General features: G+C 43.5%; 1 protein-coding gene across 1 annotated transcript; it reads left to right on the top strand.

Annotated features, from left to right (window-relative positions):
• The first annotated feature begins 3,690 nt into the window (after positions 1 to 3,690).
• NOXRED1 (NADP dependent oxidoreductase domain containing 1) lies at positions 3,691 to 15,598 on the top strand. The gene is made up of 7 exons (XM_063439651.1): positions 3,691 to 3,753; positions 5,200 to 5,333; positions 8,134 to 8,324; positions 9,342 to 9,522; positions 9,814 to 9,971; positions 13,857 to 14,070; positions 14,513 to 15,598. Exons 2-7 carry the CDS (start codon positions 5,212 to 5,214, stop codon positions 14,691 to 14,693), a joined length of 1,047 nt encoding a protein of 348 aa, XP_063295721.1. The 5' UTR covers positions 3,691 to 3,753; positions 5,200 to 5,211; the 3' UTR covers positions 14,694 to 15,598.
• Positions 15,599 to 19,455: the final 3,857 nt, after the last annotated feature.

Raw genomic sequence — 19,455 nt, 5'->3', positions numbered from 1 at the left:
AGAAAAGAAACTGAAAGTGGAACGGATCATCAAACAATAGGAGAAAGATATGTTTGAGGTAACAGAGCCACTTTAAAGAGAAACTATAGGCTAGGAATACAAAATTGTATAGTGCGGGGGCGGGGCCGGACCGCCAAGCTGGACGGTCGCAGGGAAGACCAGCTCCTGCAAAACAGAAACAAAAAAGCCCATAACCCACGCTTTTAGATGAATCTAACCACCAACAACTGCGACCCCCCATGTGCAAAGGGTACCGGATCCGAGGCGAGGCTTGCTCCTAGAGTTCTAGTCCCTCGGAGGTTCCAAGTGGGACCTTATCTGGCGGTGAGTGGGGTAGACGGCCGCTACTCCACTATCCCGTCTAACGGAGCCCAGCAGGCACTCAGAAGCATCGTGGACCCGGCCCTGTTTCCCCCCCCCTGGACCGGTGGGGGTTATCCCGGTCCACAACCTGCAGCCACACGCACCATCCAAAGAGCAGCTAGGATGCAGAGACAGCGAGGCCTAGGGCCTACATCTAAGATGGCGGAGGCCACATGAGCGGGAGCAGAGGCCGGAGTTCCCCCTACACACACCTTGCACGGTGCAGATCGCCAACATAAGCGTGTTGACCCACACAGCAACCTGCAAACAAAAAAACAGAGCCCCAACGCGGCGCCCACCTCCTGAACCCCCACAGCCACCCAAGATGGCTTCCCGCAAACTTGATCGCCCACATGCTGGAAGCGAAGAGGACTGTTCCGTGCAGATCCTGCTGATAGCGTGCTATGACCACTACTACTCTCAAGCACCCCCAAAGCCTGCTGACAAAACCACCACACAGGGACTCTGCTTTACCTCTGCTGGGCCTAAGCTGAATGCTAACCAGGACTGTAACTCCGGTACGGGGCCAGTACACCTCGCTGTCTGTAAGGGAACTGTGCCTTCAACACCAATTCTAATTCCTTACGGGTCTTTAAAAAGAGAAGTCCTTCCGAAAAGACTGAAAGAAAAAATGTACCTCTGGAGACTATTGCGGTTTATCAAACGACCCAGCATCCTGATATACAGGCAACTCTGACACATTATTTCACAAAGGAAGGCATACCAGCAAGCGTTGTGTTTTTTTTTTTTTTTTTTTTTTTTTTTTTTTTTTTTAATCCCTCCGGAGTCAAATATTGCCTCAAGTTTCTTCAACAACTAGCAAATGATCAATTCAAGAAAATTAAGCTTGCTGCGATGGGTCCGACAACAGCCGAAGCAATGATTGCAGAGGGAGTGTGTGTGGGCTGTGCTGCGGAAAATCCTGCACCTGAACATTTGGCTCAAGCACCTTCTCTGATAATGACCAGCAGAAAAGTACAGACAAGGCATCTCATTAAGATGGCCGACGACACCCAGCCACGTGCGCAATGGCGGAACGAGACGATCACTACCATGTACCCGTGCCATAGTCTCTGAAAGCACCTCTGGACTTACCTCGCCCCCAACGAGCCGCCGTCTCTGCAATCTGCCCGGCACAGGGCACAGGTCGAAGCTGCGTTATACACAGCCGCAAAGTACACGCACGGGCGCGGGATACAGCGGAGAAACATCACAAACGTCCATCCCAGGGCTACAGTCAAGGCCTCCAGACTGGGCATCGGCTAGGCACAGGTGGACTGGCATGTTAAGCTCCTTACATTCTTTACCCACGTATAGGCCACGAGAACTATACATTTGTAACCTGTAGGTTTGCTTAGTAGCTAACGTCTCATCTCATCTATGTTTAACTCCTGAATCTACCTAACCTAATTGCACTAGGCAGATGTACTCTTGAATATTATACCATCATGTGGAAACCTGTTAGTCTTTTTAATACAGTTAAGCATGTTTGTTTTACCCACCTCCACACACAGAGGCATCACACCTTATATCAGAGTACACACTTTAGGCAAATCCCACGGAAGCATTATGTTTATTACAGCACAGTTATACAATGGCCTATCAAGTGAAGTCTATACTATAGTAATAGTATCAAGCTTGCATATATTGCCACTCCTACGTCTCCGCTATGCGCATGAGGCGAACATATCACATTAAAGGCAAGACACGTATTTATAACCATAAGCGCAACTAATATACTTATAAGCGACTCTGCCCTGGTTATACTATATAAGCGACCTGTTTAATACCACACAGATACATGTGTATGCTAAATGTTATCACTAGCGTTTTACTACACTACCTGTACTATCTATGTTGCCACTAACCTAATTCAAGCATGAACCAATCCTGTTTACATGATATACTTACATTTTAACTGACATTTTAACTGATGTTTTAACGTTACATTAATTAAGCCTGATAAAATATAAAATTGTGCCAGTTAATCGTATACCCCGCATGTTTAGCGTGGGAACCTCCTGAGGATTGCTTTTGGGGCACCTCAAGCTTGCCTGTTTCCTTTACGTGCACTACAAAAATAAAGAATTAAAAAAAAAAAAAATTGTATAGTGCCCCCCTCGCTTGCTCCTTTTCCCCACCTGTGCTGAAAGGGTTAAAAACCCTTTTGTCACTTACCTGAATCCAGTGCCGATGTCCCTTGTGCTGGGTCAGGCACGCCTTCGCTTCTCCCTTGACGTCGGGGCCCTAGGCGAGGCAAGTGGCGCGATTGCAGTGGAACGACCCCATAGGGAAAGCATTGAATCAACACTTTACTATGGGATTTTAGCTGACGCTGGATGTCCTCATGCATAGCGTGAGGTCGTCCAATGATCCGGAAGCGCCTCTAGTGGCTGTCTGGTAGAGAGCCACTAGAGGTGGAGTTAACCCTGCAAAGTAATTTTTGCAGAATCCCAATAACTGCAAATATTTCCATTGCAGGGTTTAAATGACAGGGACACTGCACCCAGATCACTTCCATTAGTTTGCATCTTGATTATGCTGGGAGAAGAGATAATTCTGCCCAAGGTGTACATGTGCTGGGCAAACAAGTTTGAGTTTGCCGGTTTTACAGCTCTGAGAGGGAGGTTTAGAGCTGCAGCAATTTCTACATATAGTTACAGTTCTAAATCACTGTCAGAGCTGACAACCGCCTCATGGCTCTCTACACACCATCATATTTGCAATCATGCTGCCGACCCTTTAATATATGAGCATGCATGATGATTTTAGAGACAAGGTACCATAAACCATACTCCTGGCACCATAACCACTTCAGAAGGCTGCAATGGTAAAGATGCTTAGACTACCCGTTATAAGGAGTATTGTATACTATATGTAATATGGCCTGGCTGTGAATTATTTTGTAATAATTTTTTATTTTGAAGTCTAGAAGCCACAGAAAGCATTTTGGAGATACCTAGTATGTACGATGTAAAAATGTGTTCACACTCTAGGAAACCTCCACCATTATAGAGCAGAGCTAAACTAGGAATAGAGGTCTATAATCCATGTTTTGGTTTATTTCAGGCTATAATCCATGTTTTGTTTTATTTCAGGCTGTAATACAGATTATATTGTATTTTAGATAATGAAATATATTGCTGTCTCCTTTAACAACAACAACAACTATTACAGAAATGATAAAATCTTGGTACTTCCGGTCCAGCCTGCACCATGTGACCTCCCCAGTCACGTGACTGACATCACACTCTGCCTCTTCCTGGTGTCGGTTTCTCCGCCCATTCCTCGGTCGGTAGATCTCATTGGTTAAACCCACCTCGCCCCGCCTCCTCAGCAAGCCACGTTGATTGGTGTTGCCTTGGATACAGCGTTCAGACTTTGCTATGGGTAAGGTGAGGGGGCTCTATTGGGAGCTATCGGGGTTCAGTCTGCTTTATAATGGCTGCTGGTTTACCGACTCACTGCTAGGATTCATTAACATGGCTAATACCCTGACCATAACCACAACCACTTCCTGCCCCAATACCCTGACCATACCCACTTCCTGACCATAACCACTTACTGCCCCAATACCCTGACCATAACCACTTCCTGCCCCAATACCCTGACTATAACCACTTCCTGACCCAATACCCTGACCATAACCACTTCCTGACCCAATACCCTGACCATAACCGCTTACTGCCCCAATACCCTGACCATAACCACTTCCTGCCCCAATACCCTGACTATAACCACTTACTGACCCAATACCCTGTCAATAACCGCTTCCTGACCCGATACCCTGACCATAACCGCTTACTGCCTCAATACCCTGACCATAACTGCTTACTGCCTCAATACCCTGACCATAACCACTTCCTGACCCAATACCCTGACCATAACCACTTACTGCCCCAATACCCTGACCATAACCACTTCCTGCCCAATACCCTGACCATAACCACTTCCTGCCCCAATACCCTGACCATAACCACTAACTGCCTCAATACCCTGACCATAACCACTTCCTGACCATAACCGCTTACTGCCTCAGTACCCTGACCATAACCACTTACTGCCCCAATACCTTGACCTTAATAACTTACTGCCCAAATACCCTAATCTTAATAACTGACTCCCTCTGCCTAAAGTATTTCCAGAGTGTTGGATATGGTCCCAGTGCCCTATATTCACATACAATACCAAGGCCTTAATGACTTACCCCGGCCCTAACCTTAGTAACTGACTGCCCCAATAATATGACCATAACAACTTACTGCCCCAGTGCTCTGTCCTAAAATATTCCCAGAGGACTAACTCCTAACATGTTGGACAAATCACTCCGATCAGGTCAACACTCAACATGCATTTTATGGAAATCAGGAAGCCCATTATTCCAACAATAAAATGCATTTGTGTGCTAAAGCGATCGAAGAGCATGCGTCATGTCTCCTATACGTCCAAGCCTAATAACAGCCAGTCAGTAACTCTGAGTTTTATTAGGAAGCAAAATGCAGCAATAGATGGCAGTAATGTTTGGAATATTGTTTATATGACTGTCATGTTATGGCTCCGTGTGTGTAATGTGAATGTATGTTTTATGTGTGATTGGTGGGGTTTATTCACTAAACTGTAGTGAATTGAAAACCAAATTGCTAAAATAACAGAATCTGCTAAATTATTTTATACAGCTCGGCTATTTTAGCTTACATTTTGTAACTATGTTTTCAATTAAGAGTAAATACACTGTAACTTGTCTATCACTGCTGCAATCAGTTAGCATGTAACGTCAATGCATGTTTAATATATGACGTGAAACTTTTTGTGACTAAAGAGAGTTTTCTTTTAAAGATTTCCAGCGCCATGGATCTCAAAGCCAGTCTCAACTTCCTGAACCCTGGAGTCCTGATAAAGCAGAGGCACAGTCTAACGCTGAATGCATGTGCTCATTGTGTCTTTTTCTGCAAAGTGCTGCTTTACATCAGGTGAGATCTTTTAGTGTGTATCACAGAAATATAATTCACAGTAATGTGCAGTATGTATGAGTGCATCCAAGGATCCAGTGAGACAGAGCACTTCATCGCGATGGCCCTGTCCTTTTAACCCAGCAATGTAAAACATTACAGTTTTTTTTAGAAAGTGCAATGTTTTCGTTTCAGGGTTAAATCCACCTCTAGTGGGTGTCTTCTTAAAAGCCACTAGAGACGTTCCTGCGGCATCGAGTGAGTAAACCTTATTAATGGGACATGGAATCCCATAGGAAAGCACTGAATACAATCATAGGCTTGTGCACGGGGTGTGCCGGTGTGCGTGGGCACACCCTAATCCCGTGGCACACCTATGGATTGAGACCGGCAGGGGAGATCTCAGGATATCCCCTGTCGGCTCATGCAGAGCCCGCGCAATCTGAGCGCCGGCTCTGCTCTAAGCCTCCATGGGCCGGTGGGGAGATCAAAGATCTAACTCACCGGCCCACAGCAGCATGGAGGGAGGCAGGAGAGGACCCGGGGAGCTCTAGCCAGAAGCTCCGCCGGGTTCCTCTCGCAAGAGTGAACTCTAGCCCCGCAGGTTGAGGGGCTAGAGTTCACTCACAACTGGACCACCAGGGATGGCAGCAGCACGGTCCCCCCTCCCTACAAAAGGTAAAAAGGGAGGGGGGATATTAACTAAACAGCCCCCACCCCACCCCACACAATACACACAAACAGCGCGCGCACACATACATCAGCCTTACACACTAACAGCACCCTCACACACACACACTAACAGCACCCTCACACTAACAGCACCCTCACACACAGCACCCTCACACATACACACTAACAGCACCCTCACACACACACTAACAACACCCTTACACACACACCCTTACACACGCTAACAGCACCCTTACACACACATACAGCACCCTTACACACACACAGCGCCCTCACAAACACAGCGCCCTCACAAACACAGCACCCTCACACACACACAGCGCCCTCACACACACACAGCGCCTTCACACACACACATCACCTACACACAGCACCCTCACACACACACAGCAGTATACGTGTGTGTGTGTGTGTGTGTGTGTGTGTGTATGTATGTATGTATGTGCGTGTGTGTGTATGTGCGTGTATATATATATATACATGCGGCGTGTGTGTGCTTTAGGGTGCACACCCTTATACAATAGGCTGCGCACGCCTATGAATACAATGCTTTCCTATGGGGAACCTTAGATGCACGCATGATGCTCACCGCGCATGTGCATCAGGTCCCCAATGCTCCTCTATGCGGAGCATTGGATTGGACTGCACCAGAGAAGGCCAAGCTTACTCAATAACATCACAAGAGGTGAGCGGCGCTGAGGCCCTACCAAAGCTGACATGACATTTCCTTGGGTGATTCAAGTGGCATCACTGAAAGCCCTTACCCTCTATCTTAAATTCATACCTCCCAATTTTGAGAGGTATGATAATAAGTGTATCGTGGAGAAGCACAGCTTACTTACTCTGTAGTATGGCTGGGCATTATCTGAAACATAGTACACAAACATCTGGAATGCTAAATGATTTAGGAAAACTAGAAAAATGGTCACAGTTGTGGCAGCTGACATTTAATGTGGATAAGTGCAAGATAATGCATTTTGGGCAAAAAACCCAAGGGCAGGGTATAGAATATTTGATACAGCCTTAACCTCAACATCTGAGGAAAGGGATTTAGGGGTGATTATTTCTGATGACTTAAAGGTAGGCAGACAATGTAATAGAGCAGCAGGAAATGCTAGCAGAATGCTTGGTTGTATAGGGAGAGGTATTAGCAGTAGAAAGATGGAAGTGCTCATGCCATTGTACAGAACACTGGTGAGACCTCACTTGGAGTATTGTACGCAGTACTGGAGACCGTATCTCCAGAAGGAAATTGATACCTGAGAGAGAGTTCAGAGAAGGGCTACTAAACTGGTTCATGGATTGCCAGGAAAAAAAAAAAACTTACCAGGAAAGGTTAAAGGAACTTAACATGTATAGCTTGGAGGAAAGACAAGACAGGGGGGATATGATACAAACATTTAAATACATAAATGGAATCAACACGGTAAATTAGGAGACTATATTTAAAAGAAGAAAAACTACCACAACAAGAGGACATTATTAAATTAGAGGGACTTAAGTTAGAGGGACAAAGGTTTAAAAATAATATCAGGAAGTATTCCTTTACCGAGAGGGTAGTGGATGTATGGAATAGCCTTCCAGCTGAAATAGTAGAAGTTACCACAGTGAAGTTTAAGCATGCGTGGGATAGGCATAAGGCTATCCTAACTATAAGATAAGGCCAGGGACTAATCAAAGTATTCAGAAAATTGGGCAGACTAGATGGGGCGAATGGTTCTTATCTGCCGTCACATTCTATGTTTCTAAGGTTTGCGCTCCACTGCTGCTGGCTAATTGCTTCTGTCACAAACTGATATGTAAAACACATCGAGTTTTTTTTTAACTGAACTGGGAATAATGGAGAATAGACGAGGAAATGGCTCATTTTAGTACAAAATTGTCAAATTAGGGGGAAAAAACCCTCAACGTGACTATTTTTTCCACTGTAGCTATTTTAGCCTAGAAAGTGTAATTCCCTTGTTAATTATCCTGTTCAGAGAATTAACTCATAGAGACTTGAATGTTTGAGACATACGTTGCTTAATTTCAATTACATAAAAATAAGAATATATTCCTTTAAACGGTTTAAATTAACATTTTTATTATTATTTAGTAAGTACCTAACATTGTATTTGCTTATCTCTAGACAGACCGATAAAGCAGAGTCAACCCAGAGTGTTGCTCCCACAATCAAACTGGCATCTCACAGTAAGTGTCTCCATGTTGGCATTATTGGCGCAGGTCAGCTGGGGAAGCAACTTGCTCGCTGTCTGATTGACCTGAGTGGCTTGCAAGCAGAAGATATTCGCATATCCACGCGCAGACCAGAAACCTTGCGTAAGTACATCACACGATCCTTACTGATTTTAAACCCTGCAACTCAAACTAAACTCTACCGCTACTGGCAGGCAATAGAAAACATTCAAAGGATTAAATACCAATATCAAAGGCTTATTTTGCTATATTACACTAATTTGATCTATTGTTAGACATTAGCAGAGGTAGTGGTACAACATCTTTATGCCAGCCTGGCAAAGCTGCTTGTGGTACAGAGCCGTCATACTTTTGATACAGAGGTTTTTTTTTCAGATTCTTTATTTTTCATTTTAAATTGGCAATGGACAGTGCAGAAACTGCAATTAATACTTTGACAAAAAGATACATCAGTTATAAATGTAGACCGAAATTAAGAATGGATCATTTCAAACAATAGTCAGTTTACAGTGAGCATGTATCCTGGAACTGAGACCCCTATTTCCGGTTACTGTATTTGTCTTGGCTTATATTACAGATTAATGTCCATGTCAGGGGCATGTTTGAGAAGCATCAGTTTGGCATTATCAATACATAGAAAAGCACAAAAAGAATGAGATAGGGAGAGTCTAAAGATCTATCCAGAAAGGTAGTGAGCACTCATATGATCGATGTGGGAGGGTAACTTATACCTCCAAGAGTATTGTTGTGTATAGAGTCATGCTAGTATAAAAAGCCCTTAAAGGATCACTATAGTGTCAGGAAAACAAAGCGGTTCTCCTGACACTATAGTGCCCTGAGTGTGCCCCCACCCTCAGGGTCCACCTCCCGTGGCGCTGAAGGAGTTAAAACCCCTTCAGCAGCTTACCTTTATCCAGCGCCGGTGACCCCACTGGGTTAATGACATTTCCCCTTTTGTCAACTGATACCCTACTAGAAAGATACAGAGCTTTTATTCCTTGGTGACACAGGTTCTTGAGCTATAAGACTTTATGCGTGCTGGCTCAGATTTTTGAGTTACAAAGCCTTTGTGACATTTTGGCTCGGCAGATGGTTATATTGAAACTTTATGAAACATACAGCATATAATTTGTCTCCCAGGTGACTTCCAGGAGCTAGGAGTGCTCTGTTTTTATGACAACGTTGGTCTTGCCACCTGGGCCCACATTATCTTCGTATGCTGCTTGCCATCGCAGCTACCCAATGTGTGTATGGAGATCAGAAACCACGTGGGAGAAGGCTGCATTGTGTATAGCCTGGTATCAGCTGTACCTTTATCCAGGTATAACCAACAGCAAACAGAGTTTGGTTTGGTCAATATTCCTTAATTACAATGTTGGGAACCTAAAACATAGTGACTAATGATTGGGGGAGATATCATAAATACGACATGGCAAACTGAATGCGGTATAGGTGATATAATATTGGTGATTTCACATACTAGGACACTTGCAAGGTTGAGGGTACCACTATTAATTCTAGCACAATCACTGTCACGGTATCAGATCATAACAGTTGTGCAAAGTCCAAGGTTTGATTTTTAGATGTACTTGTGTCTTCTTTGCTTTTTCAGGTTAAACCAACTATTGGGCAGCAGAGGCGTTATCAGACCAGAATACCGAGTTGTATGGACAGAGACCAGTCAGGAATGGGATAAAAACTGGACTATCACAGCTGCTCTAAGAAATGCCACTATTGTGAGATCAACAAGCTTTGGAAATCCTCAAGGTGGTATGTAGTGATTTATTCCAGGAACTTACATAGAACATTTTCTGTTAAAGATTTGGACACCATGTCCAATCATTCATATTCATACAAATTAGATCAGCAGTTTTAAAAAGTCATGTTTCCTTAACTGTCCTATGCTGTGTTGGATTTGCAAACAGGTATACATACCAGCATAAATAAAAAAAAAAGTTACATGCGCTCTTTACCCAAATCCCTATGTGAATTTAAACAAATAGAGGTTATTTAGTTACTCCAATGGCCATTCGAGGGAATTCCCACCTGCCACGTCAAGGCAAACCGTCAAGGGTCCTACTAGGGAACACATGGAATGGGCGACAGCATTGTAACCTAGCTGTGTGATACAAAAGTAGAAACAAGGGGGCGGGGCCGGACCGCCAAGCTGGACGGTCACACACAAAAGCAGCTCCTGCAAAATACAGACAATAACGCTGTAAAACAATGTCTTATTACCTACAAACAGTCCGACAGCGACAGTGCCCAGAACACAGAGACTGCTGGACCCCAAGAGAGGCTGGCTCATCGAGCTACAGTCCCCGGGAGGAGATATTCTCGTTGCCACGAACGGGGCCTTCTCCAGCGGTGAGTGGGGCAGACGGCCGCTGCCCCACTATCCTGCACCGAGCTCGGGGCGCAACTACTGGTGGATCCGGACACCCTCCCCCCCCCCCCCCCCCCTTGAACCAGTGGGGTTATCCCAGTCCTCACCCTGAGACCCTTCTCAGGATAACGCAGATGGAGATGGGGGGCCCGAGAGCGGCTACCAAGATGGCAGGCGCCATGTGCGCGGGTGGCGGGAAGAAGACCTGCACCATCTCCACGCTCACGGGAGACAACGGGACCCCAACATCCCGGCACTTAGCCTAGCATGTTTATCACAAACCACAATTGTCTTATAGCTTGTTAATTTCATAATGAAAAAATAAAAAACGGTGCTGTTTAATCTGCCACGTTATGTGATACTATGAACTTGCAGCAGCTGTTGTGGCCCTGCATGCTCAATGTCAAACCATGCACAAATAAAATAAAGAATAAAAAATAAAAAAGTAGATACAAATACAAAAAAACAAGTCCCACTCAAACTCCCACTACAACCATAGTACACATCAGCCCCAATACATTCAGTAAAAACCAAAGAGAAAAAGTTACCTGCGCTCTTTCCCAAATCCTTATGTATTTTTAAACAAATGGAGGTTATTTACCGTATTTATCGGCGTATAACACGCACCTCATTTTAAGAAGGAAATTCCAGGAAATTTCCCCCCTCCCATAGTGTTCCCCCCCCTTTCCATAGTATTCTCCACCCCCTCCCATAGTATTCTGCACCCCCTCCCATAGTGTTCCCCCCCTCATCCCATAGTGTTCCCCCCCTTTCCATAGTATTCTTCCCCCCCCTCCCATATTGTTCCCCCCCTTCCGTAGTGTCCTCTAGTGCACTTTCCCTCCGCTTGTCCCATAGTGCACTTTCCCTCCCCTTGTCCCATAGTGCACTTTCCCTCCCCTTGTCCCATATTTACTTACCTGTCTTGAAGCGTGGGCCGGCTTCACAGCGCGCACCGCGGTACTGGAACTTCAATTTCAGGTTCCGGTTTCCGGCGGGACTGAAAGGAAGTGTGCACACTTCCTTTCAGTCCCGCCGGAAACCGGAACCTGAAATTGAAGTTCCAGTACCGCGGTGCGCGCTGAACACCGGCCCACGCTTCAAGACAGGTAAGTAAATATGGTATATCGGCGTATAACACGCACCCATCATTTCCCCCCTATTTTCAGGGAGAAAAAGTGCATGTTATACGCCGATAAATACGGTAGTTACTTTAAAGTCTTAAAGTACATCTAGATATTCACAATTACCCTGCCAACATACTCCCTCCATGTATGTATATATATATATATATGTGTGTGTATACACTCCCTCGTATAGATCTGTAAATTTTGTTACAGTTATATACATTCACCACTTATACATACACTCTTATATATGTATATATATATATATATATATATATATATATATATATATATATATACACACATTAAATTTGGTTGCATTATTATGTCCCCTTTAATTTAATTTATTTTATTTAACTTTATTTTCTTATGGTTTACTAGTATCGTTTATTTTCTTTCTTTTTTCCTTTGATCCAGCCTCTTCTTGAGATAATCTATCATGAAATCATTCTCTTTAGTCTCTATATACCACACATGTGTACTTAGATTGGATTGTTTATTGATTTATTATTCGTTATTTCCCCCTCCCTCTCCCTTGCTTTGCATTGTGACTCTCCTCTTACATGGCTTTAAAGTTTTAGCCATTGGTTTATTGCCCACACCGGTCAAATGCTCTTCGACTGTCTCTCTGCTATAGAAGTGAGAAACAATTATATGAAACTCACTTCTCATAGCTAAGTTTTTCACGCATGGGCATCCTGTGGTCGATAGACATGCGCATAAACAAGGCGCCTCCGGACATGCACTCTTAATACTATTCTGGTTCAAACAACTAAGTTCTTGTGCATGCGCGACCGCCGATACGCAGACATGCGCATTTGAATCTCTTCTGACATGCGCACGAACGATACGGGCTTGCCGGATACGCGTGCAACCCGTATGACATGCACAGTCCTCCCTACCCCTCCCCACTGAGAAGAACTAGTCGATTGGCCGTCAGTGACCAATCGTGTCGGATGGGAGGTACGAGGAGATATTTAAATTGACTGTTGGGGGGAAACCTAAGTGCGGTTTATTTTCACTCTACTCCAAATTATTTTGTGCCCTTGATAGAGGCGGTTTGGACCGCCGAAACGCGCATTGGGCTGCCCATGGGTTGCCATGGTGATTTATATTTGAACTGATATAACCTGTTTGCAGGGTATTACACTTTTTATCTAGGAGCCGTTTTAAGATTCTGGAAATCTATTAAAGGGTGGCTGGGCTGCATTTTTTGGTTTAACTGTGGTTAGATTTTACCTTTATATATTACCTCTATCAGGTCTATTAGGTTATCTCCACTTTATTTTCACTCCTACTACATGCCCTCCTCTATCCTTTCGATTTCTGTATTTAAGTGTTAATCTTGTGGGGCTTGGTGCCTGCTACATTTCAGCTACATTGCTACTTGCATCCATACTTTCCATTTTGTCACAGTTTGTTACAAATACTCGAGATTGATACTAGGATGTATAGCTATAGCTATATAGCCGAAACCTAGCCCTATTTACTCATTTTCTTTTAGGCATTTTTTCTGCCGCTTGAGTTTTTACCCTTAATTTTCCAATAAAGTTGTTTATTATTTTGTTTGAGACGCCATTTTGGGGTGGCTTGAAGGTGATCAGCCTGTTTCTAACGGGGTGATCATATCCTTCATTTCTTTTTTCTGTTAATGGTCCTTCAAGAGAATGCCCACCAGAATCTATAAACCAGAGCATTTTATACCAAAGCATAGGTTATGACCATAGTTGACCAAGGATCCACCATGGAATGTGCCATGTTGACCTTTTGAGATTTACAAGTATGGTCTGATTCTGGTCCGGGGGTAACAATTAATTTGTGAGCATATAGCCAAGGAACAAAAAATTAGTGTCTTACCTGACAAATTAATTTTCTTCCAGATGGAGAGAGCCCATGAGTTACAACATATAGGATGTACTCCATCCAGTTGCATGTAGTCCATTTATCTCTGAAAAATCACGTGTATACAATTCTCCCAGAATGCAATATCTGAGCCTGTCCTGATAATGTGCCGTTGGATCCTCCTTCATTAGATCCAAACCCAACACTGTGTCAGACTGTATTAATAATGTGAATTTAAATCTGCTTGTCTTGGATTTCAATATTTACCAGGTATTTAGAATATTATTCCTCTTCTAACAGGCATTGTCCGTATAGTGAGTCGGTTTATAGAGACAACTATTTACGCAGCTCTGAACATGTGCACAGAACAAGGGCTGTCTCATAAACAGTCACTGAGTGCCCTAAATGCCATGATTTACAGCCCTAGGATGAGGGCTGAGACTTCCCATCATTCTCCACTTAGGACAGAAGACTTTGTTAGCCGGGAGTATGCTACCACACTATCAGAGAACAGGTGAGAATTACATTAAATCCTCCTATGCAGTCTATATTGTGTCTTACATGTTTATGTGCTACTGTGCACTCCTCTTAGTGAGTTACCGGTTAGTTTGTGCTTGTGTGTGTTACATGTTTATATGACCATACCCCTTAGCATGTTGTATGTTTAACTGATCCTGTGCTGCCCATCTCTGTTACATGTTTCTTTGTCCTGTCTCCTTCTGTGTGTTACGTTTATTTGATCATGGGCAGCCCCTTTATGTGTTATACTTGTTTGCTGCTTTGAGCTCCCCTTTTGCTTGTTATATGTTTATTTAATCCTCTGTGGTCCTTTCACATGTTATGTTTATTTGCACATCCGGTCCCTTTGTGTGTTGCAAGTTTAGTGTCTCCTATGCTGTCCCCTCTGCGTTCTATATGTATCTGCTCTGTGTATAATATTTATGTGCTTTTTGCAGCCCGTATCCTTGGTTTGACCTACACTGTGTGCAGACGAAGGACACGCCATTCAGTCAGCATCTTAATTGCACTCCGTGGCTCCTGGAAAGGCTTACAGTACTGTACCTGGATTCTTTTGGGACTTCTGAACAAGTAACAAACACAAATAATTTGGCTGTAACTTCCCATGGAGAACATTGAACGTACAGAGTGCTTAGTGCATAGCACGGAGCAGTCCCAAGATGGTGACATTGTTAGGATCTCCATCTCTCCTGGAGTCTGCAGCTACATTACCAGAAGACAAGCTGGCCACGGTATCAGAACTTAAAAACTGTTAGCAGATTTCTGTGCTCACTTGACAGCTACAATGTCTGCACAATTCCACACCCTGACATGTGAACTGAAAAATCAAAATCTCTGAATTAGGCCAGCGTACTGGTCATGTAGAACATAAAATGGAGGAATTTGCTGATGCTCATAACAGTTTAACAGGTGCAGCTGCAAGATTTTGAGAATACATTTAAGTCTTTCAAATTGACGCTTTCCAACTTAGAAAATGGGTGAAGGAGAACTTTTAGGGGGATCCTAAGGCTGCTACTAATACTGTACTGTCCAACTACTTATTAGAGTGTATTCATGAAATCATTGCTGATGTCCATCTAGACATGCTAGTTGTGGGCAAAGACCAAAGGTTTCAAAGACATTAACATCTGCTTACTTCATCTCCACGAGATGTGAATGCCAGAACCCAGTTTTATTATGTCAAAGGGCGCATCATGAATGCAGAGACACGATATTTCATGAGAAATATAAAAATGTTGGGATTTTTACTACTGTTTCACTGACAACATTCTTATGAACAACTTCTTCCAATATCGCTAGGGATTTCCAACTTAACTCCTGATCTAGAAAATGAATATGAACAATCTAAATATGTCCCTAGAGGCTGGATTCCCCCTGCTTTATAGTTGGAGAATTGCATGCCCAGACACATGCAGAAACCAAAAGGAAATAAAGACCAAAAAAAAAAAGAGTTCCTGTTAATAGTGTTTATACTTATTGTACCTACCCACGGGCCCTGATGGATAATCCAACAATTACTATAAAAAAAAAATACACCACTATTTTGGCCCCATACTGCTGTGTTTCAGAAAGCTCAGTTCACAGGAACTTTGCCTCCTACTGATATGCCGTTAGTAACAACAGTTACGTTACCCAAACCGGATAAATCACCTATTTTATGTAAACATTCTCTACCAATATCGCTTCTTAATACCAATACAAACATTTTGGCAAATAGAATTAGCTTCCTACCGATATGTTGTTAGCAACAACAGCTACTTTGCACAAACCAAATAAACCTCCTGTTTTATGTAAAATATATGGCCAACTACTATTGTTTAATACTGATGCAAAAATTCTTGTAAAAAAAAAACTAATTTGCTCCCTTTTACCCAGGTTATTTCAAAACGATCACACTGGATTTGTCCAAGGCTGCACAGGTGTAGTTTATGTTAACAAGTTCCCCCTGCCTCCGGAGCTCTGGTTCAGGGGGTCTCTTGCTGGCGTTTGATGTTGAAAAAGCATTTGACCACCTGATCTATAACTTCCTGGGGTTCTTGCTTGATAAATTTGGATTCCCGGGGGCGGGGCCTGACCGCAGAGCTGTGAGGACGCTCACCACAGCAGCTCCTGCTAAATTCGGCACTTAACGCTAAATTTCACAGACCCACAGGCCCTTAATCGTGAATTTAAAGCTACCACTCGAGAGTAGACACCGAGGGGAAGAGAAAGATACCTCCAGCGACGAACCGAGCACAACTCACAATGAGGCCTACAAGTATGGCAGGCACAGGGGAGACGGCCGCTCCCCAGCTGCAATGCCACGCCAGGAATCTGTCTGCATGCCCTCGTTCCCCCCCGTCTGGACTGGTGGGGGTTATCCCGGTCTACCCCCAACCTACTCCCTGGCAAAGCAATGGGCCAGTACCGGCTCCGTGGAGCCCAAAACCAACCGACCCGGCGGTCTCTAATGTGGTGGAAGCCTCGCACACCTCCGACGCATGGCGGGAAACGGAGATGAGGCTGAACAGCATCTTCACCATTTTCTGGCAGTCCCTGGAAGCCCGCATGAGAGCCTCAGAGTCTGAAGAACCACTCCAGACTCCACCACAGCACACCTCACAGGAGGCCAGACGGGGAAAAACAGCAGCGCAACCCCAACAACAGATGTCTCACAAAGGTGACGCTAACCCGAATCGGAGGGGGCAGAGTCAAGTCACAAGGCCCAAAAAAACGGAAGCTGGACGGCGGCGGAGGGTCAAGTACTCTCACCCCCCATGCAAGGCAGTGAAACAGAGGAGACCACCGAAGCTGAGCACAAGACCTCCACAGACAAGGCAAGCGAAGCGGAGGGGAGCTGGACCAGGGGAGGTGACTGCGACGGGAAGGTACATGCAGAACTACCCCAGCCCAAGACAGGAAATCCTTACCTGACACACAGCTTGGTTGGAGCTACACTCAGTGCCCTCAGCAACTCTGCATAGCCCAGGGGATGTCAGCTCCTTCACACCAAGGAGATCACACCAGCTGCACCGACTACCACAGCCCCAACAAGGCATCGGCTGACCCCTAGAGGAACTAAGACTCAAAGCCAGGCATAGTACCCTCTGTCACACAGCCCTCTGTGCCCCATTTGAACTCTCACAAATGTATACTGGATTACTTGAATCTGTCTAAATTGTTGAAACGTATGCTTCTAAATGTCTCTAAGCAGCTTACACTAGCAACTGTTGATTACTATTGTCAACACTGTATGCGAGACTAAATGTTTGACTAGCTTGTTTACCCATACTACTGCTACAAAACTTAACCGCACTAGCCAGAATTCTTACCTAGTATTGTATATTCTGGACCACCCGTCCTTATTAAAAATGTGCCGGTAAGATACTACTCTTTCACACTTGTTTAAAAAGTGCACTGTTCCTCATACTTGCTAAAATTTCTACTCGATATTAAGCTTATGTCTCTCTACTTTCACTATTCTCACGCTAAACTTACTATGCAATACTATGAAACGTCTAATTAACCAAAAAATGTGCAAGTTATTTTTATGCCACAAATACGTTTATCACTCTATGACCACCGCGCTTGTTAGAGCCGTTGTGGCTATACAAGCAATGTTGTAATCTCCTATGCACAACAAAATAAAGAATTAAAAAAATAAATAAAAAAAATTTGGATTCCCTTCTTCATTTATTAAATATATATCTTCTATATAATCTGATCCTCAAGTCAGAGTGTTACAATCGGGACTCCATGGGAACAATTCTTTAGCGCTATTGAAAAAAGAGATGTAAACCAATCTCCATGTGTCATCAACTCTTATCTAAGCCTGTAAACTTTTCTTAATCTAAAATAGCTAAAGAGTGAGAAGCTGAGATACAGAGTTCAATTAAATGCAATTACAGAGTTCCATTAAATGCAATTTTAAATGTCCATAAAGACCTGACCTGCTCAACTTCACATTTTGAACAGCATAGGAAAATTCTACCTAGTTGACTAAACTGGTTATTTCCCTCCACCCAAAAACGTAGTCTTTCTGGACCTCAATACACTTAATAGTACAGGAAGCTGTCAAAGTGAATATACCCTTCAATAAAACTGATTATAAACAAGATATTGACAGCACAACAACATATTGCCAGAGTCTAAAAATCTCCTCTCCCAGCAAAATATTTGGAATGTGGTGGAGGCACTCTATAAGAACAGCATGCATGAACACAAATTTACTTCTGTTAATTTAGTATTTAGGAGCATCTCTTATAACAAAGTCCCAGAGCAATTAGTTTAATTTCTCTATTTGGTTTGATTGAAAAAACGGCTAGCTAAGGCCAAAACAGGCAAACTAAAAACACAATTAGGATATTTTAATCACAAGACAATTGTGTTTTTACTTAATACCATTACCAACCTCTCCACTGTGAGTGTACCACGTTTCATTAAACCGACCAAATGAGTAAAAGAATTGTGAAGAAGAGCACATAAAGGATGTGTACCCAGTTCATTTTAACCACAACGTATATTGAAGTCTGGACAATAGTAATGGAGGGCTATAGCTAACCCAGTGACTGGAACCTTGTACAGGGAGTGCAGAATTATTAGGCAAGTTGTATTTTTGAGGATTAATTTTATTATTGAACAACAACCATGTTCTCAATGAACCCAAAAAACTCATTAATATCAAAGCTGAATATTTTTGGAAGTAGTTTTTAGTTTGTTTTTAGTTATAGCTATTTTAGGGGGATATCTGTGTGTGCAGGTGACTATTTCTGTGCATAATTATTAGGCAACTTAACAAAAAACAAATATATACCCATTTCAATTATTTATTTTTACCAGTGAAACCAATATAACATCTCAAAATTCACAAATATACATTTCTGGCATTCAAAAACATAACAAAAACAAATCAGTGACCAATATAGCCACCTTTCTTTGCAAGGACACTCAAAAGCCTGCCATCCATGGATTCTGTCAGTGTTTTGATCTGTTCACCATCAACATTGCGTGCAGAAGCAACCACAGCCTCCCAGACACTGTTCAGAGAGGTGTACTGTTTTCCCTCCTTGTAAATCTCACATTTGATGATGGACCACAGGTTCTCAATGGGGTTCAGATCAGGTGAACAAGGAGGCCATGTCATTAGATTTTCTTCTTTTATACCCTTTCTTGCCAGCCACGCTGTGGAGTACTTGGACGCGTGTGATGGAGCATTGTCCTGCATGAAAATCATGTTTTTCTTGAAGGATGCAGACTTCATCCTGTACCACTGCTTGAAGAAGGTGTCTTCCAGAAACTGGCAGTAGGACTGGGAGTTGAGCTTGACTCCATCCTCAACCCGAAAAGGCCCCACAAGCTCATCTTTGATGATACCAGCCCAAACCAGTACTCCACCTCCACC

The sequence above is a fragment of the Pelobates fuscus genome, chromosome 13 (genome assembly GCF_036172605.1).
Source record: "Pelobates fuscus isolate aPelFus1 chromosome 13, aPelFus1.pri, whole genome shotgun sequence".
Taxonomy (NCBI): domain Eukaryota; kingdom Metazoa; phylum Chordata; class Amphibia; order Anura; family Pelobatidae; genus Pelobates; species Pelobates fuscus.
This window is presented reverse-complemented; position numbering and strand designations above follow the sequence as displayed.